The 22,299-nt window shown below is 47.1% G+C and overlaps 3 protein-coding genes across 3 annotated transcripts; 1 reads left to right on the top strand and 2 right to left on the bottom strand.

The window, feature by feature from the left end:
* rpl10a (ribosomal protein L10a) lies at positions 1–3,428 on the top strand. Its single transcript, XM_080015508.1, has 6 exons — positions 1–67; positions 844–915; positions 1,004–1,084; positions 1,535–1,683; positions 1,818–1,990; positions 3,209–3,428. Exons 1-6 carry the CDS (start codon positions 63–65, stop codon positions 3,377–3,379), a joined length of 651 nt encoding a protein of 216 aa, XP_079871634.1. The 5' UTR covers positions 1–62; the 3' UTR covers positions 3,380–3,428.
* Positions 3,429–7,385: 3,957 nt separating this feature from the next.
* inavaa (innate immunity activator a) lies at positions 7,386–11,855 on the bottom strand (the record flags this gene model as incomplete). The annotated part of the gene is made up of 9 exons (XM_080014663.1): positions 7,386–8,112; positions 8,259–8,961; positions 9,136–9,282; positions 9,606–9,816; positions 10,496–10,549; positions 10,683–10,917; positions 11,013–11,135; positions 11,418–11,551; positions 11,792–11,855. The coding sequence occupies 9 exons, from the start codon at positions 11,853–11,855 to the stop codon at positions 8,020–8,022; spliced, it is 1,764 nt and encodes a 587-aa protein (XP_079870789.1). The 3' UTR covers positions 7,386–8,019.
* Positions 11,856–17,058: 5,203 nt separating this feature from the next.
* LOC307240749 (protein FAM107B) lies at positions 17,059–21,656 on the bottom strand (the record flags this gene model as incomplete). The annotated part of the gene is made up of 6 exons (XM_080014599.1): positions 17,059–17,160; positions 17,246–17,390; positions 17,755–17,860; positions 18,239–18,266; positions 18,583–18,676; positions 21,565–21,656. The coding sequence occupies 6 exons, from the start codon at positions 21,654–21,656 to the stop codon at positions 17,059–17,061; spliced, it is 567 nt and encodes a 188-aa protein (XP_079870725.1).
* Positions 21,657–22,299: the final 643 nt, after the last annotated feature.

Below are 22,299 nucleotides of genomic sequence, written 5' to 3'. Positions count from 1 at the left end.
TACGCGTCACTTCCTGCGGCTCCTCCTTTTCATCGCGGCGACGGGAGGAACGCACAGGCAAAATGAGGTTCGCCAAGTCCTATGGGATGAATTCGTCCTGCAAACGTTTTACGCGTTATACAACAAACTAACATGCCCTCTGAAACAACGGTCTGCTATTTATTCGGCAGCTATAACGTTCCATGTGTTGCAAATGTAACGCTACTGAGTGGAAAGATGGGCGGATGCTATCGGTCGAAGCCGGTGTGCAGCTAAATGTTAGCGCTATCCAGTGTCATGCCATCGAATCCAGTGTCATCTGTCGATTTGGACGATTTTGGGCGTGATGATTAAACGCGTAACGCTTAAATAAGATGTTGCCGATACGGTTTGGTACAGATTTGTCGCGTTCCACCGCATAGGGATTGGTTGTCGATTCATTTTCAGGGGCGAAAAATGCGCCGCTTGCCGCGCTTCCCTGACAAGTTCTCTGCTGGGCCTTCCAAGTTTTGGACCAGTTTTTACGAGTGTCGCGCCTTAAAACCAAAACGTGACATTTCAAATTTTCTGATGTGTTTAAAACCTTGTTTTGTGCTCAACCCAATATTTAGCGGTTGCTAGCTATTCTACGTTTACCCAAGCCAATACTTGTCATAGTTACCTTCTGTCCTGCAGCAAATATATAGTACTTACATTTATACCTCCCCGCTATTCTCAATTGAATGAGAACTTTAAAATGTTTAATCACTTTTTAGTTGGACTTTAGATACCTACTGACCTGCTTTACACTATTTCAGCCGTTCAACCTGACTTATAATTTCCATTGAGTTGACTGGTTAAATGTCCTCCTCCTTTATCCCACAGTAAGGTGTCGAGGGATATGCTCTATGAAGCGGTTAAGGAGGTCCAGCAGGGCTCCTTGGCTAAAACCAGAAAGTAAGCTCCTACCAACTCCCCGAAACGCTTTCATAACATTTCCCTGTCTGCGTAGCTTGGGCAGGTTTGTAACTGTTTTTGTCCACAGGTTTGTGGAAACTGTGGAGCTTCAGGTCAGCTTGAAGAATTACGATCCCCAGAAGGACAAGCGTTTCTCTGGCACCGTCAGGTTTGGCCTTTTACTGTCTCACCCAACCTTCTCCCTGTGCATTTTCAGCCCTGTCTGAACCATTATTATGCCGCTTCATGTGGCGTGTTTGAATGATACAAGACTTTATCGAAACTGGCTTAATAGAAATGATACACAAAGACCCAGACAGGCCCGATTAGACATGGAGAAGTACTTTGGGTAGTCTGACTGAGCCCCCCCATATGGGTAGGCAAAGCAGGCGGACCCCTACCCTGGGTCTTAAAACATGAGGGGAGGCTAAGTGGGGACTGGGCTGTTTAGTTCATGTCTCCCAAGCCGAACAATTTGAAATAAGTTGCCGATGATGTCAACCGGAGACCAACCATTGGTCGAGGTGTTGGTAAGGCCGTCACATTTCAAGTGATATCAGCCGTTTTTAAGACAGGTTGGATGCAAATTGTGTCACTTAACAACGGTCTGTTTCTTTAGACTGAAGACCCTTCCCAGGCCCAAGTTCTCCGTGTGCGTGCTGGGAGACCAGCAGCACTGCGACGAAGCTAAAGCTGCAGACCTTCCCCACATGGACATCGATGCCCTGAAGAAGCTCAACAAGAACAAGAAGATGGTGAAGAAACTGGGTAGGAAGACATTGTTCTAAACAACATATCTGACACATCCTAGGTGCTAGAACACTTTTGTCCATTATAGCCTGTATATTATACATCATGTGTAAAATCCATTTTGTTTTTGGGGTTTTTTTTTTTTTTTAAAGCCAAGAAGTATGATGCCTTCCTGGCTTCAGAGTCCCTGATCAAGCAGATCCCTCGTATCCTGGGCCCTGGGCTGAACAAGGCTGGCAAGTTCCCCTCCCTGCTCACCCACAACGAGAACCTTAATACCAAGGTGGAAGAGGTCAAGTCAACCATCAAATTCCAGATGAAGAAGGTAGGTTGTACTTGTAGGACTAGAATAAGGTCGTCCTTTATTGATCCTCTAATGGGAAATTTGGGCATTGCCACAGCTCAGTGGTGAAGCCTGAAGTTCAGAGTAACAGCAGGAGAATGTACATTAAATTCACTATTATATATGTGTGTGTGCACGCACACTAAGCAATCCCTACCACCTATTGCTTGGCTATTTACCAATGTACATTGGATATGTATGTCAATACATTTATTATCAGTGTAATTGCTCAAGATAAGACATTGTATATGGGGTTAATAGCCAACCAATCTGTGCCCCACTGCTTTCTACCCTGTGTAATGGACTGCGTTTAGTCCTTACTTCTCTACAATCAAAGTGAATGTGAGATATTGGGCATCAAGTCGAAGTTGATCCTGTTCCAAGAAAACAAATTGCTGTAACAACCCCTGTAAGTACATGAAAGTCAAGTAAACCACCTGGAATCGAAACTAAGTGTGCTGCTAAATAGCAACAATTAAATAGTTCTGGAGGGTTTCTACTCTGTTCTATGCTGCTGCTGTTCGTCTTTTCATCAAATGTCTTTTTTAACTGCTGTCAGACATGCCTGTCGCTAGTTGTCAACAATTTCCCCACTTACAACATGGACATGACAGTGTGGGCGTTGAATATAATGTTTGGGTTTTAGCCCAACCCTTTCCCACATGGAATCCATAACCTTGCCGGATTAAAAAATATCCAGCAAAGGCAGGAGGTAGTCGTTCCCACATTGGCCTCCTTGACGGCTGTTTGGACATCTTGACAACGGACGTACAATCTGAATCTGTTTCTTTATTCCCTTCCTGTCTTCAGTTCTCACTTTAAAGAAGAAAAAGACCTTTAAGAATATAAAGACCTGTCTCAAGTCCGTTATATTCCCACTATTAGTGCTTTATTTGGATTTGGCTCCACCCCTACTTCACGGCAATGTTGCTGCTTCCATTTTCACGCATTTCTATTCACAGCCATATCTGCATTTCCCCGGAAATTATACTAGATCGAGATTCGGGAAATTTACGGAACATCGAGACCGGCTCCTTTTCCCACATGACACCGGTGCAGAACATTACCAGTAGATTTACGGCTTTCAGTGCAAGTGGGAAAGGGGCTTAGAATTGTTGTACCACTTGTAGAATGCGGGACGTCTTTCAATCCCTGTGCAGCGTTCGTCAATGAAAGCCACCCATTGTGCTTCCTTTCTAGGTGCTTTGCTTGGCAGTGGCTGTAGGACATGTGAAGATGACGGAGGATGAGCTGGTGTACAATATTCATCTCTCTGTTAACTTCCTGGTGTCTCTGCTGAAGAAGAACTGGCAGAACGTGCGCGCCCTCTACATCAAGAGCACCATGGGAAAGCCCCAGCGCCTCTACTAGAGGGCTACATCGGACAGCTTTTCTAAAAATAAATGTGGAGGCGCTCCAATATTGTCTTTGGATTGTCTTTTTTTAATCGTCGTTTCATCTCATTATAAAGTCACAGGCTTTGTTTATGAAGATTGGGTGACCTCTGAGTTTTGAAACTATTATTTCAACAAAGTGGATGCTGGTAGATTTTTTAGATTTTTTTTTTTTTTTCTTTCGGCAGTTGGGACCTACAGCTAACAAATGAGACTAACAAACAAATGAGACTTACAAAACATGACATGTCTACACTATATTGTATCAATCCCTGAGCTGGTGTGTTCTTAGGAACCTAATTCGACTCCATATTCTAGGTCCTGTATAATTGGTGATGTGGTTCAATTTATGCAGTCTCAGCCATAAAGATCTGGGCCTGGCAGGGAAAGACTTCAGAGTATTAAGTCCTGACATCTTTAATACTGTGACTCATTCAGCCCACGGTGAATTATATTTTTTAAAGGGGTTCTCAAACTGCTCTATTTAAAGCCTACAAGCAGTTAAAATGAAACTTAAAATGGGACCAATTTGAAAAGCTGCAAAATCTAGATCTAGCAGTAGAGAAACTCTTAGAGCTTGGGAAACATTGACTTAAATTTGCACAACATAGAATGAATAGCTGCAAAATTATGTCTCAACACACCTTGCCTCTGCTCATGCAGCAAAACAAGATGTTTTTTCACCTGCACGCTAGAGGGCAAATTTCAGGAGCTGCTGAGCCGCTTAGTGCCGCTCCTGTGTCTGTGACACTGGATCTCTTAATGGGATTATCAGTTCTGTCAATATCCTCCTGGAGAGTGACGGCGACCAACGTCATGGAAGACCCATTTGAAACTCACTGCGTGGCTGGATTACACTCAATACCTGCGAATTGAATGCCTGGAGGATTATCGTGTTGGACAACTACCAACGTTTATCAAATGATCATAAAGGTGAGTCTCAGACTGTACGACTGTCGCTGTCGGCCACCCAATACCGTTCTAACTTTTACTACCATGGTGTCACTGGTGCAGCCTGGAGGGACACACACCTCTAATACCCAGCTCACAATGGCGGGAGGCAGTGACAATACCGACGAAGGTAAGAGTTTGCTCATCCTGTGTTACCATAATAAAGTTGCAAATGAATCCCCAGCGATCGTTGAACGTGCTCTTGAGGTTAAACCAAACAGCGTTGCACAGATTCCGACCAAGAGGAGCAGCCGGCGACACCGTGGAATGAACTCTCCATTGTTGAGCGTGTCGGCCTCAACAGGTACAATTGTTTTACTGTCATGAAAAAAGAAACGGCGGCACATCACACAGACTATTTTAATAGACCGTTTCTTCCCGTTTAGAGCTTATTCTCTTCCTGTTCCTGATTTCTCTCACAGCATGCAACTGCCAGAGGAAGAATTGGAGGTATAAAGCCATCCACATCTTTATTTACTTTTAGACGTAAAAAAAAAACCCCAAAAAAACCCCACTCCCGCTGTAATTATTCTCACGTGCCCTTAAATTCCGCGGCGCCTTCCCAGTCCGCCTTCGCTCAGATCGCTCTGGCCTTCCGCTGTGACCAGTACACCCTGAAGCAGAGGCTGCAGGCCGAGGAACACGCCCGCAACCTGGCGGAGGAGAACGTCCAGCTGGAGCTGACCAGAGGCAGAGAGACCCTGGAGGTAAGGAAGGGGGAGGCGGGAAAGACAGGCAGTGAGGGATCCGCACAGCCTCACGCCTGAAAGGGCAACAACCGGAAGTAGTTGGGGTTTGGTTGGGGTCCGCCCGTTTTTAGAATCAAACCGTAAAAATCGTGTAAGAAGTGGATGCCCCCCCCCTGGGGGACACACTCTTGATCTCGAGCGTGTCAAACGGTGTTTTGATATCCCGACCCCAGACCCTGAAGGACCTGTGTCTGGACAGCAAGCGCAGCAAGATCCTCCAGAGTCTGGAGCTCTCCTTGGACATCCTCGGCGGCACCGTGGAGCGGATCGCCAACACCGCCGAGCAGCTCGGAGCCGTCCACCAGGTGGAGTAACACTCGTCCTTGCGGACCACTCTCACTATTTTATTATTATTTTATTTATTTATTTTTTACCCTCCACCCAAGCCGCGGCCCTGTGCCCCCTCTGCCCTGCAGGAAGCGCGCGTCTGCAGAGCGGTGGAGATCATGGTGGCGCACATGGAGCACCTGAAGCGACGCCACGACAGGGACGTGACCGAGCTGGAGGAGTCCAAGAAGCTCGTCCACCGCGTCTCCCGCAGACACCTGTTGGAGCCCCGGGTCCAGCCAGGTTTGCAAAATGACGCTCAACCAAGGTTTAAAATAGTGGCGGCCTGTTAGGTTTTTGATGCTTGAGTTCGCGGCGCGTCTAACCGTTCTCACTGCGGTGCCGTCGGGTCGTCCCGTTGTAGATGCAGACGAGGTGGACGCCAAAGCAGAGAGGAAGAGCGCTCAGCACGTACGTTTGTTTACCCTCATGTTCAGTCGTTCGGTGATTCTTGTTTGCGTCGCTTCCTTCTCCCGCCCCCAATCCCTTACGCTTTATACCTCATTTTCTCCGCCAGTTCAACGGCCGCCGCAGGGTCAGCGTGTCGGTCATCTCAAAAGAAACCCAGGTTTTTTCCCGAAACAAACCGTATCTCTGGCAAGATCTCTTTTTCCCATCTCCGCCGGCGTTGTCTGGAGGAGCCAAACGACCCGTCTTGTTTTTCGGTTTCTCCAGGAGAAGAGGAAGCGAGATTTAAGGAAGCAGATGTCGCAGGGGGACTGTCCGTCCCCGATGCCGAGCTCGGCGTTCGGCTACTCCCCACCGATGAAGGACGGCAATGACACCTTTGATGGCAGGTAGGCGGGAGCGGGAGCCCTCCCCGAATTTATTTTGTCGACTCCTTTTTCCGAGCTGCTCTTTGGAGATCCATGCGTGGTGCGATTGACCGCAGCTTCTCTCTCTCTCTCTCTCTCTCTCTCTCTCTCTCTCAGGCTGCTCGTGGATCCAGGCGCCACTTGGTCCGGATCGTCTGCGCTTCAGCTGGACCCTTCTCCCATCCCGGAACCAGAGCGCCCTCCACCTCCCGCTCCGCCCAAGGAAGAGGCAACCAGGAAGACACTGAACAACAAGTAACACACCGGATATTGTGCGTCGTGAATGACAGTCGTCAACGCATAGGCTCATGCGTGTGGATTCTGTGTGTTTTTGTTTTTTTTGGGGGGCAGTTTGCCTCTGGATAACCTGCGGCAGAGACACCGGGGCAAAGCGGCGCTCTCCAAGAGGAAGACGGAGAAAGACAAAAAGAGCGTCACCCGTTATCGGCAGCTTTCCCTCGGCTTGTAAGTCAACGTTCGCGTTTTAAAACGCCCGAGCGGATTGAAACAGGTCGCTTCATTAAAGGGTTTGACAGTTTGGCCTCCTCCTCCTCCTCCTCAGATGCGGCCTGGCGATGAGACGCCCTCCTCAGACTCCCTGGCTGCATCGCCATCGCTGGGTTCTCCCGTGCACGCTGTTCCTGCTGCTGCTGCTGCTTTGCATCGCAGCGTGCTCTTGCGGGAGCTCCAAGGTGGAGAACAGTGAAGATTTAATTGGAGTTAAATCTAATTAGGGAGTTGACTCATTCTGCTACTACAAAACACCTATAAGCCCATTGCTCAATTTGTGTTGAATACCACAGGCGTCCCAGTTTCATGTGTGATGTTTTGTGATTCCTCTGTGAAAAGTTATTTTGTGAATTGAAGAACCCGTGTCAGGTGGCAGGTGTTATCGTATGTCAATATCATATACTCCACACATTTTGTTGTAACCTCGTTTACTCGTCTGTTCGGCGTGTTTCTAAAAACTTGTTTTGTTCTAAAAAAATAGCACACAAAGCTTCACAATCGTGTAACAAATCATATAAAATGTTTATTATAAATACACAAACAACACCAAAACTGATACAATCACTTGGTTAGTAATACACCATTTTGCAGTGAAAACATCCAGAGATACACTCTACAATAACAAGGCATTAGAGATTATTAATAAGGCAAACGGTTCTGCTTTGTTCACATTGTCTCGGCTCTACAAAGTGTTAATTTCTCAATAGCGAGCAAAACATTTTCAAAGGATATTAATGTTCAAGCTTCCTATGCTACAATGGGGGGGGGGACAAACTTTAAATTATAGATAAATATAGCACTGAGAAAATTAAATTAGGAATGGCCAAACTTCTGGAAACTAGGCGAACCCGTTGTGCAAAATGTGTTCCAGCCACAAAGAGACGCTTGAATCTACAGCAAATATGTGAAGTCTCAAAACCTGTGCCCCACAGTTGCCAAACTTAAGTAAACAATTATGTGGAGTCACCACAGGGGAGCTTAGTAAATCAATTCAGAAAGTATTTTGAAATAAATTAACTAGCATACTGCTGGCTGTGTTTTAAATAAAAACAAAAACAAAAAAAAAACGGGGGAAATATGTGCTATCACAGCGTTGATAGGTCCAAGGTTTTCTGTGTCCTGTCCAGGACACTGTCCTGCAACTTCAGACATACTGTACGTACAATCTCACAGAGTCATTGACTCAAGAAAAACAGGTCGCCTAAAAGAAGGGAATTACCGTATATATTCTACGGAACACACTGGAATGAAGTTGGCTTCCCAGGCTACACCTGGCTCACTATCTCAGCGTCCTCTTCAACAAACCACTGAACCGGGGTTCCATCTGCAGCTCTCTGCAGTATCACGTTGCCAGCAGCCTGAAAAGCAGAAGAGATTGAATCAATGACCTCCTCCATAGACCATGTTCTTTATTATTTATTACACCTCTGCAACCAGTTCCAACACGGTGCTGACTGGAAAATGGAGACGTAGAGCGTAGCCTTGACTGTCGGGCGGTGCTAACCTGCTTGTAGCAGGGCAGGTGAGGTGAGGTGGGGCCCGTCACGCCGTAGGAGCCCTGGCGCGCCCCGCCGCCCGGCTGGGACCTCTGCAGCTGGTTCCTCTGGTGCCAGGACTTGAGCTCCTCTGACACTATCTCCCTGGGCATCATGCGACTGGCGTGGTTGGGGTATTCGTTCAGAGAAGGCGTTCGCACCAGCCTGGAGTAGGGCGGAGGGGGCTTCAGCAGTCTCCTGGGGGACGGGGAAAGGGGAGACATGGGAGTCCCCTCCTGCCACTGTCTCTGATGGGGGACACGGGTCACGTAGGCCACAGTGTCCAGTTCCTGAGGTGAGAGGGGGTCCTCCCCCGCCGCCGCCCTGCCGTAGCCGGGGCTGGCCTGGTGCTGGTTTGCGTTCTTGTACGCCGCCGGGGTGTTAAGATTGATCTGCCCTTTACCGTGGGCTCCGAAGTGGAACCCGTACGGCGGGGGGCAGAGCTTGGGTATCTCCGTGGGTCTGTCCTTGCTGGGGGAGCTGGTGTAGGAGGACACGGAGTGTTCAGAGCTGCTGTCCTCGGAGCTGGACTGGTAGTTACGTCGCTGGGCGAACTCGGAGGCAAGCGCCACGAAATCGGCCGCGCAGCGGCGTTGGGGGAGCCTGGCACGGCCCCGGCTCGTCTCCGAGCCCAGACCCTGCATGTCGGATGATTGCTTGTTTTTTGGAAGTCTGAACGAGGGGAAAAAGAGATAATTGAGTCAATATGTAATAATAAAATTCTGAAAACAACATGCTGTTTATCTCTTTAATAAAATCCCATGTACTGCGTCTTCGTTTTTTTTTTTTCCACCGTCCTCTCCATTTCTTTTTACGATGTTGTTTCGGTAATTGTCGTCGCCGTACCTGAAGGACTGGGAGTATTGTCGGCGCGCGTGCAGCTCCGGTGTGGAAGGAGCGCTGCAGGAGTGGTTGTGGCGCATGGCCAGGCTCTTGATGAACTGGGAGGGAAGGATCCTGGTCTCTGGAAAAACTGGGGCCCCTACTGGACTACTGCACATAACACAGACCGCGGGGACGTGATGAGTCACACGGTAATATCACACCGCTCCAATTACTGCACGGACACAGACAGCAACACTGGGCGCTCACACTTCTAAAAATGCTTCTCATGCCTAAAGCCAATGGCAACCTGACGTGTTTTGAGAGTCACATGTTACGGTTGAAAAAAACATTTGACTGAACATAAAACGTGTTCTGTTCTTTTTAACTATTGTATCTGTTTTTGCTTAAACTAACACGACACTGAATAAATTAATTCGAGAAAATCGAGAATGCAGTGTTGTGAGTTTCTCTATTGTTTCTGTGAGTTTTACCTGGACCTGCTGCTGCTGGCGGAATGAGGCTTCGGGGGCTTCTGATAGGGCTGGTCAAGACTGGACTCCTTCCACGGAGAGTTCTGGATGGGGGCGCGCTCGGGTTCCACCCCAGCTGGGCAGGGGGAGTCCTGAGGAGACGGGAAGGGGCCGGGGGACAGCAGGAGGGGCTCGGCGCCGGAGAAACCCAGCGCAGGCGGGGAGTCCACATCTGAGGATGATCCGAGAGGACAGGAAATAAAAACGGAGTGAGTTCGTTTTCTATGATATCTGTCCCCGAATGAAAAGTTAGAACTTAGGACACATAAAAACCTCTGTCCTGCCCTGTGACTGTTACATGTTGTTATTGATGATGATTATTATGGTGTTATCTTCTACAACTCCTGACAAATGTACATTACATTACGTCGTTTAACAGATGCTTTGTACAAAGCAACTTACAATAAGGATAATACAAATGTACTTTTTGTAAAAAAATGTGTATAACATATCATGCTGATATTAGTTAGATGTATTTTATATGAATTAACATTTAGTAAGTACATAGTATTTATAATGTATACCTTATACCTTATATACGTTTACCAATAATTTATCCAGTGCATAGAATCCGACTTTGTCCATTCTGTATATTTTTTTATATATTTGGTTATTTCTAGTATTTTTTTATATTTGTTTTTTTCTAGTCTATTTCTGTATATGTTGCTACTTTTATTCACATTTACATTCTATTTCATTTTTTCTAGACTGTTAACCTTTTTTATGCTAATTGCCTGCCCAACAATCCTCATGACAAATTGCTTGTGTATATGAAAATTGATTTGGCGGAATAAACTGATTCGACCATGAAATATTTGCATTAAAACGTGTCTAATAATAAATGCACTCACCATCATCCAGGGCCACCACGTCCGACAGGGAGCTGTCGTCAGACATGCTTAGATCTGGGCACAGAATCACAACAAACACAAGTTTAAAATACAGCCCCTCGATCAAACCCAGTGATAGACTATTTAAGCCCAAACGATTCCCTTGCAGAGTGCGTCCTCGCCAGCAGGGGGCAGCAACGCCTCTTACCTTTGTGTGAGTTGGCCGGGATGGGGGTGCACGGCGAGGTGGAGTCGTTCCTGATCCTGTGCTGGAACACTGCCTCCTGCAGATCCTTGCACTTTCTCTCCTCCCTCTTGCACTGCTGCAGCCGGCTCTTCTTCTGGGGTTTGCTGAGGTTCTCCTCCAGGGAGAGTCTCCGGGCAGCCTCGAAGATCTGCCGCTGAAGAGCCAGGCTGGCTTCGAGGGACTGCAGCTCCGAGTCCTGTGATGTAGACACAGTTCAACATAAGCTGTAGATTAAATACACCCAGCTAAAAAGTGGATTATAATGTAATTAATAGTGACTATGGCGTGTACCTCTCCATCCTGGTAGATCAGACCTTCATCCAGCTTGAAAGCAGCTCCGATCCTCCTCCGAACCCGAGGGGGCTTCTCATCGGGCATTAGAGGATAATCAGAGGACAGCTTGCCAGTCAGCTCCTGTGAAGAGAAAGTCGGATTTAAAATCCCCATACTGCTGTACAAACCATGTGATTACCCTAACCCCAATGCCCCTGGAGCTTGGCTTTAACACAAACCGGGCCTTCTCACTGCAGAAAGTATGATGGTGTAGGATATTAAGCAGATTTTGTACTAAATCTTGAGCCGTTCATCGAGACTTTCATTGATATTTTTCATAGACCCCCTGGTCACTCATGAAAGACTCATGAATCAGAGCATAGCAGAGAAGATTGGAAAAAGATAGATGTAGGAGTCACCCACCGCCTCTCTAATGCAGAGCTTCCTGAGCTCCAGGAGACACAGTTCCAGGCGGTCCTCCAGGGACTGGTGCTTCAGCTTCAAGGCCCTGGTGTGGGTGTTCACATCCTTCACTGGCGACGTGGGGCTGTCCGGACCTGGGACAGGATTAGAGCATGGATTTATGTTGATCACAACCAGTAGAATTAATTCTGTGGTTAAAATTATTTGTTTTTGCAAGCAACAGTGGCAACGTAGTAGCACACGTTTGTGTCAGTCTTAGACCATTGCAATTTAGAAATGGCTATGTTGGATATCACTTCAATTGTTTTCAATTTATTTCAAATAAAGAGATTCCATTTTAAGGCTTAAATGGGATTTTGGATAAGCGTTCTTACCAGAGTGGACAATAATCCCACTGTCAGTGTCACTGATCTCCTCTTTGCTCTCAACGGCCGTCATCCTCACTTTCTCTTCACAGTTTTTTTTTTTCTAGAAATGCCTGTTGAGGTGATAAAAAATGGTGGTGGTAAGACGGGGGACAACTAGCTTGATCACTGAAACAAAGACCCATTTGCCTGTTGTCCCCCTCCCCCAAATTACTTCACTTTTGGTTTCTTCTACTGACTCCCAACAAAAGTGAGTCCACAGCGAGTGTCCTTTCACACCCTTATCCATGCGCCACCCTCCTCCCTCCTCCCCGCGCTCACTCCCCTAACTCACAAAAGGCAGCAGACCCCACGCTTGACTCGGCACATGTGCGGGGGTTAATCCGAAGCGGGGTGCCATGGTGACGGGGGTGCGGCGCGGCCGCGGGGAGCGTGTGTCCCTGTGAGGCGTGTCAGGGGGCATTTAAAGAGCCCGGACAGCGAAAAGGAAAGCAGATGGCAGCGGGAATTACCCCTCTCGTGCACTGCACCTGTTCTCCCTGCCGGCGCTCCCCTCCCACCAGGCCTATTCAACCAGTGTGCAGGGCCCTCTGGGGACTTTGAAGTGGAAGAATGTCTCAATGCTGGGCTTGTCCACGCAGCATCAGCTCACATCGGGTCCCTGCTGATTCATGTGCCACATTTTACCACAACCAACCAGCAAACAAAAGGGCCGCCATTCACGCTTCGATCTGGTTTGTTTCCATTGTGGTTTCCCTCTGAACGTCAGAGAAATAACAAACAACAACAACAACAACTTAGAGATGACGCTCAAGGCTAATCCAAGAGAAATCAGGACGTGAGATTTACAACTAGGTTAAGGGTTTAGCCTAAGGGTGAGACAGGACTTTCCAAAAGAGGCCGTCTTTATTTTTCCTCCTGTTTTGATCAATTTGTTTAGTCATGATCTCACGTGTCCGCCGTGGCTTCAGTCTGGGACTCTCCTCAAACATTTTATCAGATCACAAGAGACTACTTTGGCTCAACTTGAGAACATGATTAGAAGATGTTTTTAGCTTGTTTTAACAAACTGTAACACTCATAAAATGTGTCCTCATTAACTGGAAAACCCTGAAAAACACCACTTCAGTGTAGTGTCAAGTAACAGGCAAACAATTAACATTCAATATTTCTGAGGCATGGGACTCACTTGCTGACACACATACACGAAGCATGAGTGAATATTTGTTATTGAGTTCCTACATAATCCTCGGATCTTGTCTGATGCCGTTTTGCTGGAGATACTATCAGGCGCTTTTCCTGTAGGGACCAGGAAGACTCAGGGCCCGTGTGGTTGAGAACCTCCTTTGACAGGATGTTATTGTGTTGAACCCAGTTGGCTCGAGCCATTCACCACAGTAACTCATGTGAACTGATTCAGCTTTGAGCCCAAAGTCGCACAATGAGGAACAGGCGACTCGACACTATGCGCACTATTAGTGAAAACACTGCAACAAAGGCTCTGTATCCACCGACCAGTCTGGGTAATCTGCCGTGGGCGCAATATGTGCTGACACCTCTGGCTTCAGATCAGGAGTGTTGTTGGGTCAGTGTTGGTTCAATATTGAGACAAGGCTGAAGAGAGAGAAAGAGAGTTTGGGGGAAAGGAACTTTGCTGAGTAGTGTGCAAGGTAGGGGCCTGCGCTGGGAAACTACTCTACGCTCAGACACATGGCTCTGCAACAATCTAAAAACTAAAGACGTCAACAAGAATTCAGCCCCGGTAATCAGAGACAGGCAGGGCAATGTGGGATTTACCCACTTAAACTCCATAACTTTCTGAAGACTTTCACAATGTTTGTGGTTGGAGGTCGAGGCTGAGTGAGTGGGTGTGTTGGGACGAAGCCGCCAGTCTCAGAAGTATTGTCCTAATCTGAGTGTTAAGATTATACAGTTAGGAGGTCAGAACCAATAGAGTTCTGAATTTAATTGCAGAAATGGCGTGTCATTTCCTGAAGAAGATACTGATACCGTATCTTCCACCCAAAAGACAACCTAATTACTGTTGTCCAAACACAGCAATTTCTGCCTATGTGATCAGTGCTCTCAAACATCTCTCTCGGAACGCAAAAGCGATGTCAGCTGACCGCTCCACCCGCCCTCGCCGTTCACCGAACCATGAAAATGTAGCATCTACGGAAGCTGGTGTTTATGGCAGGAGATTATGATGTGGATTCACTGTCTCCCAGACTTCCCCACCACCCTTTCCCATGAGCCTTTGGAGTTGTGATCTCCTGGAAAGCTGCCACCACTGTGCTCATTACCACTGTGGTTGGCCCTGGAATTACCAATGGGGACCAGCCTAGCCTAGGAAACAGTGAGGGATGCCTGAAACCAGACCGAGGCCTAGGCAAAGCCTGTAATTAAGATTCTCAAGTGAATGCTGATACTATGGAAGAAACCAAACGACTTTACAGTATGCCTTATTTCAGAGTCTGATAAAACGCCAAAAACCATTCAGCAAAATGTATCCACTTGGTTCACAATGTGGGCTGCTGGAGGGAACGTGAATCAATGTAGGGGAGCACGGGGAGGGGGAAATAAAAAGAGTTTTGTATTACAACAGCACGTCACTGGAGTCAGATCAAGGGGCAGAGCTAGTAAATTATGAAGCACACACAGAAAGGCAGAATAGTTTTTTTTAAGTGATTGAGTTTGTAGTGACAGCAAGAGCCTTGTTTTATATATCGAGAGCCCAATATCACTAAGTCTTCCAAGAGACACGATACAGAATAATAAACACCCTACCAGTCTCCCTTTAGTCAGCGGAGGCCATATGCCGGCCAGACACTGCAGCTCTGTCACAGCCCAAAGACAACACAAATACAGGAGGCCAAAGAGATGCTGCATTGTTCTCCACGGGGTTTGGGGCCAGGGATCATGACATTAGTCACTCACAGGGTCTAAGGGCACTGAGTGGTCACTGATGGTCATCGCTTGCAAATGTTCCCAATGTGTTTTCTTCTTCTTCTTCTTCTTCTTCTTCTTCTTCACAGATTCCCAGCCAGCGGTGCTTGGCTCTAACGTTAGGAATAGGGGCATTAACACCGGGGTGTTACCACTGACACCAGTAGAACACTCCATGTTTGTCAACAACTGGGGCGGCAGAGCCATCAGTTCCTAACGGCCCACACTGCCATACAAACAAATGAGTTACTGTGCCGCAAGCAGGAAAGCTATAGTTTCCCTTTCAGCCCATTATTATGTATATACGCATGGTGTAGGAGTGTTAAGAAATGGAAAAGACCAAATACTCATTCACCACGGCCCAAATTCATGAAGCAAAAAAATACATTAATGCAAATTGTACAAGAAGAGGACAGTAACAGCATAGATATGATAAATAACAGTCTCGCCGAGAACAACAGAGAGGGGGGAAAAAAACTAAACAAGAAAAAAACATGACAACAAAACGATTATCTGACCTAATGAAACGCCCTGTTGTAGAACAGAGCCGTTAATGGCGTTTTCTGTCCTGGAAAGTTGTATCCAAACTTCGTGCCTAGAACCCCGTTGCGGTTTACACACATTTTATTCCTCCAAACCACTTTCCAGGCTTACCTTCGGCGTCTTCCCCGCTCTCCCCCTCACTCGGACAGCATCACGGGAGGCTGCGCTGGGACTCCGGTCAGACGCGGGCGGAGTGGGCGGTGCGCTTGGGACGGTCGGTCCCCGGGCCGAACCATCTCTCCCAAGGGGGGGGGGGCGGCCGCCATTACAAAGCTGCCGATTTGCCGCTCGCCGCAGCATAATCCGCGAATTATTCCCCGAGGCCGAGTTCGCATTGCGGTAGATAGAATTTTTGCCTTGTGAGCTCATTTGTTGACCGGGCGCGTCGAGGTGGGCGAGCCCATCGCTCCATCTCGAGCCCCCCCCCCCCCCCCACGCCTTCGGATTGGAAGTGGTTTCGCTCGACGCCACTTTCTTTGCGGACGCACTTTGCGTTATTGACGCAAGCACGCGCCTCCGTGGGCTCGCGGAGGGGGGGGGATGTTGTGGTGGAAGCGCGTGCCCGCGACAGCTGGCGGACGGGCGGTGACGTGCACGAACCTCAAAACGCACACGTCCGTGCGTGACATGACGTCACGTTGCACTTATACACCCCCCCCCACACACACACACACACAATTTACCTTTCTCTTATTTTTATTTTTTTTTAACCAATGCCACCTGATCCTATTTCATTTCGTTTTGTATTTATTTTGTTCAAAATTCGCGCGACTCTATTTTATTTTATATATAATTTTCTTATTTTATTTACAATTCATTCTAATTTATTGTATTTGTTTATCCCCCCCCCCCCCCACACACACACACAATCCACGCCACCTCATTTATTTCTGTATTTTCCTCACAACAGAGAGCTGTATTTTCTACCTACTAGACCGAGCGTCTGCAGTGGCTGTCGGCTATTTCCGTGCAGCGTGGAAAGCCTCCTCCAGATGGCCTGCATTCTGCCCTCGTGATGGAAGTAAAAGATCAGCTAATTAAAAAAAAAGTCCCGTATCCATGTGAAGGAGCCTTGTGCGCCCGCGGGCTGCAAAGGAATCCATTCGAACAGTTGGAAGGGGTTTGCGTCTCACTGGAGGACATGCTCCGCTTTATTTCAAACACCAGCATGCATGGGCAGGGCAACAAGCATGAACATTTGAAAATTCATTACTGGAGGGGAAAAGAAGAAAAAGGGGTTTGTGTGGGATTTATTATTATTATGATTATTTTTTAATTTATATATATATATATATATATTTTTTTTTTTTCGATAGAGACCAGATCTTAAACTCAGGTCTGAATCGCTTTCAAGCGACCCCCAAACGACAACAGTCGCTTCGGTGATACGGCCCTCACACGAAACAAACACATTAGCAATAGCCGTGCTGCTGTGAACCGATTAATACCACAAGACATTTAAGTCGGAAAACAAAACTCTAGAATTATAAAAGTCGAGAGTCATAGAAAAATAGAAAACGCTCCACTCCTAAAAATACAATTTTCAGTGTGTCTTTCCACTCTTTTATGTTACTGAAAACTTACATGTGATGATATATAGTGATACTCCAATAACCCCTCTCTAAAAATGTTGACTGTTTTTTTTTTATACGATACATGTGAATGTTTTTAATATTATACTACTATTTTAAGACAACACCCACTCTGCTCTAAAGTGTCTTGTAAGTGGTTGGGAAAGGGCCACTGCGGTGAGAGGCTTGCGGGCGTCGATGCCACCCCAACAGGCCTCACTGGTCAAAGGTCTGCGTGCGGCGCAGTTTGTCCCTGACTCGGATGAACTCCGGGATCTTCTCCTCGTCCTCCCGGCGCCTGATCTCCTCCTGCTCGTACTGTGGGGACACAGAGGGCAAAAGTCGGTAAACGCCACGGAGCTCGGGGGAAGTCTCTCCCGTTTGCCTCCCCGGCGGCGCTCACCTGCTGCAGCTTCTGCTGCCTCTTGCGGAGCTCGGTCTCCAGGTCGGAGGGGCGTCGCTGGGCCATCTCCTCCTCCATGTGCAGCTCCAGTCTCCGCTGCTCCAGGACCCTCTTCAGCTCCGGCTTCTCCTCCAGCACCAGGCCCCTGTAGGGGCAGCGGAGATGCCGCACAATCATTACAAACTCCGCTACACCGCAGCGAGTCTTCCATTAGATCTTTATAGATATTATTTTAAAAGTTCCACCATGAATAAGTTTGTTTTTTTTTTTACATGTGGTTAATTGTTCTTCTTTTGAGACTGTTTTTTTTTTGTTCCCAACCCAAAGGGCGCCGTCGCAATATTTTCTTGAACTTCCTGAGCCCCCTGAGACCTTTCCTGTTTATTCTCCCGAAGCCACCACGTTCAGCCTTTATTGTTCGAGCTCCGCATTGTTCTCCAGGTCGGCAACACTGTCACCCAAAAAAAGTTTTTATTTATTTTTATTTTTTTAATTGACTTGGCCCCTACCGTTTGTGGCTGAGGAGGAGCTCTCGGTGCAGGTCTTGGTGACTGGGAGTCTCCACCGTGGAGCCGTTCAGTTTCCTGGGCTGAGCGAGCTCCTCACGGCTGCAGTCTGTTCGGGACAATGGTGTCATCGTCTCTCAACACAACCTTTGGCATATAATTATTCACAAATGTTCGGATCATTTCATAGCGCGTCGCGCCACTCGGGGGGCACGCGTTTTATTTTTGTTACTCATCAAACAATCACCGATCCAAATGCCCTGTGTGCCGAATTCGGTTGCGCATCCAAATTCATGTCTGTGCGCAGTGAATGACAATGCACATCTTTAAACGTTGAATAAACCATTCAGTGGCATGTGGGGGGAACTGGGCCTCGAAAGGGTTTTCTTATTTGGGACTTTAATTTGTGGTTAAAAGTGCGACATGATTGTTCCTTGGCGTCCGAGCAGGACCCTTCAAGTCGCTTCCAAGAAGTGCACGGAGATACCTTTTTTAAGGCGTCCGAATCCTGTCCTCTGGGAGGGAAGCGATGCAGGGGGGGGGGGGACCAACAAAACAAAGCAAACAACAACAAAATCATCAATTATTAATCGCGACTTTGAATTATTAAAGTCACAATATTCCCCGAGCGTAGGGGCCAGCGGTTTGCATGCAGCGCGGACAGAATTACAGCCCCGTCCCCGCGGCGAGCTAATGAACGACATCGTTAACGCCAGCGACAGAAACGGACTCCGCCACGGTCCGGCGGGCAAGTGTCGTCGAGAACCTTGACGGGACGAACAGAAAACTGCGAATCTGCGAGGTCAAGTACACATAAGCATGCCGCCCTACCGAAATGCAGTCGCGCACCGGTATGAATAGTACGTCGTATATTTTGGAGAGAGGCCGTTCGCGTTGGCTGCCCCGGCGTTTGACACGGCTGCTCCTGTGTCACAGACCGCTCGCTGGCCGCGGGCGGCTGAAACAGGATAACCGAAGCCTCTCCTTGAAGAGATGGAGGGGGATCAAGTTAAGCGGAGGACAGATGGCAGACTGTTGTTGTGGCTGCTCCCGGGGCCACGCAAAGTCACAAACACAACAGGTAAGTCTCCCCTTTTCCCGGCGCGGTACGACCCAGCCCTGTTCTAAAAAAAATAAATTATAATAATAATAATAAAAAAAGAATCCCCCGTCCCAGCCCAACATGATCATATATACTGTATATATATATATATATATACAGTATATATTTAAGATTCAAGGTTCAAGAGGTTTATTTGTCACATACATATACACACGTTCATACATATATGCAGTCAAATATCATTGCAACGCCCCTGGATATATATATATACTGTATATACACACACATATATATATACATATATAAATATATATACTGTATATACATATGCATATGCATATGTATATACATATGCATATGCATATGCATATGTATATACATATACATATCCTAAACATATATATACTGTATATAACCCCTTCATGCAGCCACATACTGAGACTATATAGTTGTTTGAGCTGTTGATGCTTTTCATTTGTTTTTCAGCTTCTTAAATCTCCAGGTCTCCGCCCTCCTCTCGTCGCACCAAACTAGGCCCTTCGACGCCGCTTTGATGGAAGCAGCGTTGTCGCCCGGGGTCGAGGCCCCGCCCGTCACGTGTCCCTTAAATATATTAGACTTTAAGGATGTTTCCCTAATTTTATTTGGGAAATGTCGCGTGTGATAAACAATTAACCATTACACAGGGTCCTATCTGTTACAGATTAAAAAAGACTTCCAAGATGCAGCACGTCACATTCAGTAAACTTTCTAGGATACCATTTTATTCTACATTGTTTGTGGATCGCACCGCATACCCTATAAATGCAATCCAGATCGCAAACCTGCATCCTAAAACCATCTATCACACCTCAATAGTCGGAAATCATCCGCCGTGTCTGGTAGAAACACGCTCTCCTACGACAGAGGGCCGCGAGACAGTCACCGGACGGAGGTCAACTCATCACGAAACAGCCAGAACTCACTTTCTTTGCGTTGGACCCCTCCATGGCGGGGCGGCCGGGGTCCGCAAGTTCCTGTCCTCTCTGGCCACTCCTTCTTTTTTTTTTTTTCTGGGTGGGGCGGGGGGGGTTGGGTCAATAGTCCATTGTTAAAAGCAGCGCACCTCCTCACGCACAGTCGCCTCTTTCTTTGCGGCGGAGGGGTCCAGCATGGTGCCGCCGATGAGCAGGGGCCTCAGACTCGGAGGGAGCCCGGCCGTTGTCAACGGTTGTAGTGGACGTGCACCCAAATCTCATTAGGCCATTTCAGATTACCTCACAACCCCCCCGGGCACAGGATGCTAGATTAGTTGATTACCGTTGACACAAACGTGGCATTCACCCCAGCAACCAGGGCATTGTCACCAGTCGCCAGCGTCTTTCTACTCAACCCCGCCGTCATCCCACGCACTGGACCCATACGATGGCCGTACTTTCAGGCGGATGAATACGAATATGAGAGTGGATCACGCCGCCGGTTTGTGCCAACAGGGATTTAGGGACGAGGGCAGTTGTTGTCCAGCTTTAGAGGAAGGTTGTTTACCTTCTGATCCCTTTCCTCAAGCACCCCAGACACAAAAAGATCCACGGACACAATGTACAAATACATTTAATAAACTACTGATACTACTACTACTACTACTACTACTACAGTACTACTACTACTACACTACTACTACTACTACTACAGTACTACTACTACTAATATTACTACTACTGATACTGCTGCTACTACTACTACTGCTACTACTACTACTACAGATACTGCTACTACTACTACAGTACTACTGCTACTACTACTACTAATACTGCTACTACTACTACTATTGCTACAGTACTACCACTACTAATACTGATACTACCACTACTGCTACTACTACTACTATGCTACAGTACTACTACTACTACTGACACTACCACTACTGCTACTAATACTACTGGTACTACTACTACAACTGATACAACTGCTACTACTACTGCTACAGTTCTACTACTTCTACTTCTACTACTACTACTGCTACTGATAGTACTACTACTGCTACTACTACTACTTCTACTACTACTACTACAGATACTACTGCTACTACAACTTCTACTACTACTACTTCTACTACTACTGCTACTACTGCAACTACTACCACTGATACTAGTGTGGTGTGTTGTGTGACAAATAAAGACTGTTTCTTCTTCTTCCTTTCTTCTACTACTACTACTCCTAATACTGCTACTACTACAACTGCTACTGCTACTACCACTGCTACTGCTCCAAATGTTCATCGATATTGATCAACCCAGAACGACAAGGCTTCTGAAACGTCCCGGTTCTACCGAGACCTCAATCATGTCTGCCAGTTCTGCCATTGTCGTGTTCCAGATACTTTTAGCCTGAAAAACGCTGAGAGTTTAAAAAAAAAAAAAAAGCAGAGCAATAACAACATTATCAATAATAATAATAACCTTCATTTCCGTCCTACCAGAAGACAATCAAATATGGTAATAATAGAAAGAAGAAGAGGAAGAAGAAGAAGAATTTCAGGAGGACAGATATCCGTCATACCTGTCGTGACCTCAAGGGGGCGATACATACGGGCCTACACCCTCACAATTTCCCACAATTCCATAGCGTCGGTGACCCAACCAGGAAGTACTTGGGTCTATATTTTGAATGGTTGCGGCGTGCGTGCGTTTGTGCGAGAGCGAAGGAGCGAGTGGCGAGTGCTTGTGCGAGAGAATGTTTGTCTTGTCTCTGTGTTTACATCTTAAACCTACACATTGATCTTATTTGATCGGGTCTGAGTGTGGCCCTGCTCCGACACCGAGATGATAGTAACCCGCGTGCTAGCCTCCGTGGCGATGAGCATTTAGTATCAAGAGCTCTCAGGGCCGCCACACTGGTTGTGGTCGGAAGTGATGATTTGATCAGATATACTAGTCCGAGGGAAAGCCGGGCTCTGCCCGAGTTTTTCCCCGCGGACGATGAGTATAGAAGCGATTCTGATCCAACCGCAACCTCGACCCTGGCTCCCCGTGTGTTCTACGAGAAGCTTTAAGTTGTTTTTGTTTAGTTTTCCTGCAATAAAGCATGCCGCTTCTACGCCGGACTCTTTTTTTTTAATCTTAAGGGCCTTTAGTATATATCTTTTTAGATTTAATTTGGAGGACAGAGGGCGAACACTGTGAAATATAAGAGTTAAAACGTGCCCATTAAATAACTGCGTGATTCCCTTTCCATGAAAACAGATGGGGCCTTCCATGTTCTCTGCGGAACTAAGTTGGGGGAGGAGGCGGAACAAAGAAGACAATGCTCTGTGTGTTTCCGTTAAGCTCCTGTTAAATGACGGCCAAAAGTGCATACATTTGGAAAACATCCCCCCCCATATTTTAAAACGCGGTCAGCGTTGTATCAATTCAGCCCTTAAAAAGAGCGGAGAAACGGTGTGGCAATAACCTGTAGTTTGTTGGTAACGAAACGATATTAAACCCCTCGGTGTACAAGACCGTTTG

The sequence above is a fragment of the Zeus faber genome, assembly GCF_960531495.2.
Source record: "Zeus faber genome assembly, chromosome: 15".
NCBI lineage: Eukaryota > Metazoa > Chordata > Actinopteri > Zeiformes > Zeidae > Zeus > Zeus faber.
The sequence above is the reverse complement of the archived record's forward strand: the minus strand, read 5'-3'. Positions and strand labels throughout refer to the sequence as shown.

What these genes read in the sequence shown, in the direction of transcription:
- rpl10a (XM_080015508.1), top strand. An exon ending in GAAGATGGTGAAGAAACTGG is followed by an intron (nt 1,684 to 1,817) that starts GTAGGAAGACAT and finishes TTTTTTTTAAAG; the next exon opens with CCAAGAAGTATGATGCCTTC. An exon ending in TCAAATTCCAGATGAAGAAG is followed by an intron (nt 1,991 to 3,208) that starts GTAGGTTGTACT and finishes CTTCCTTTCTAG; the next exon opens with GTGCTTTGCTTGGCAGTGGC.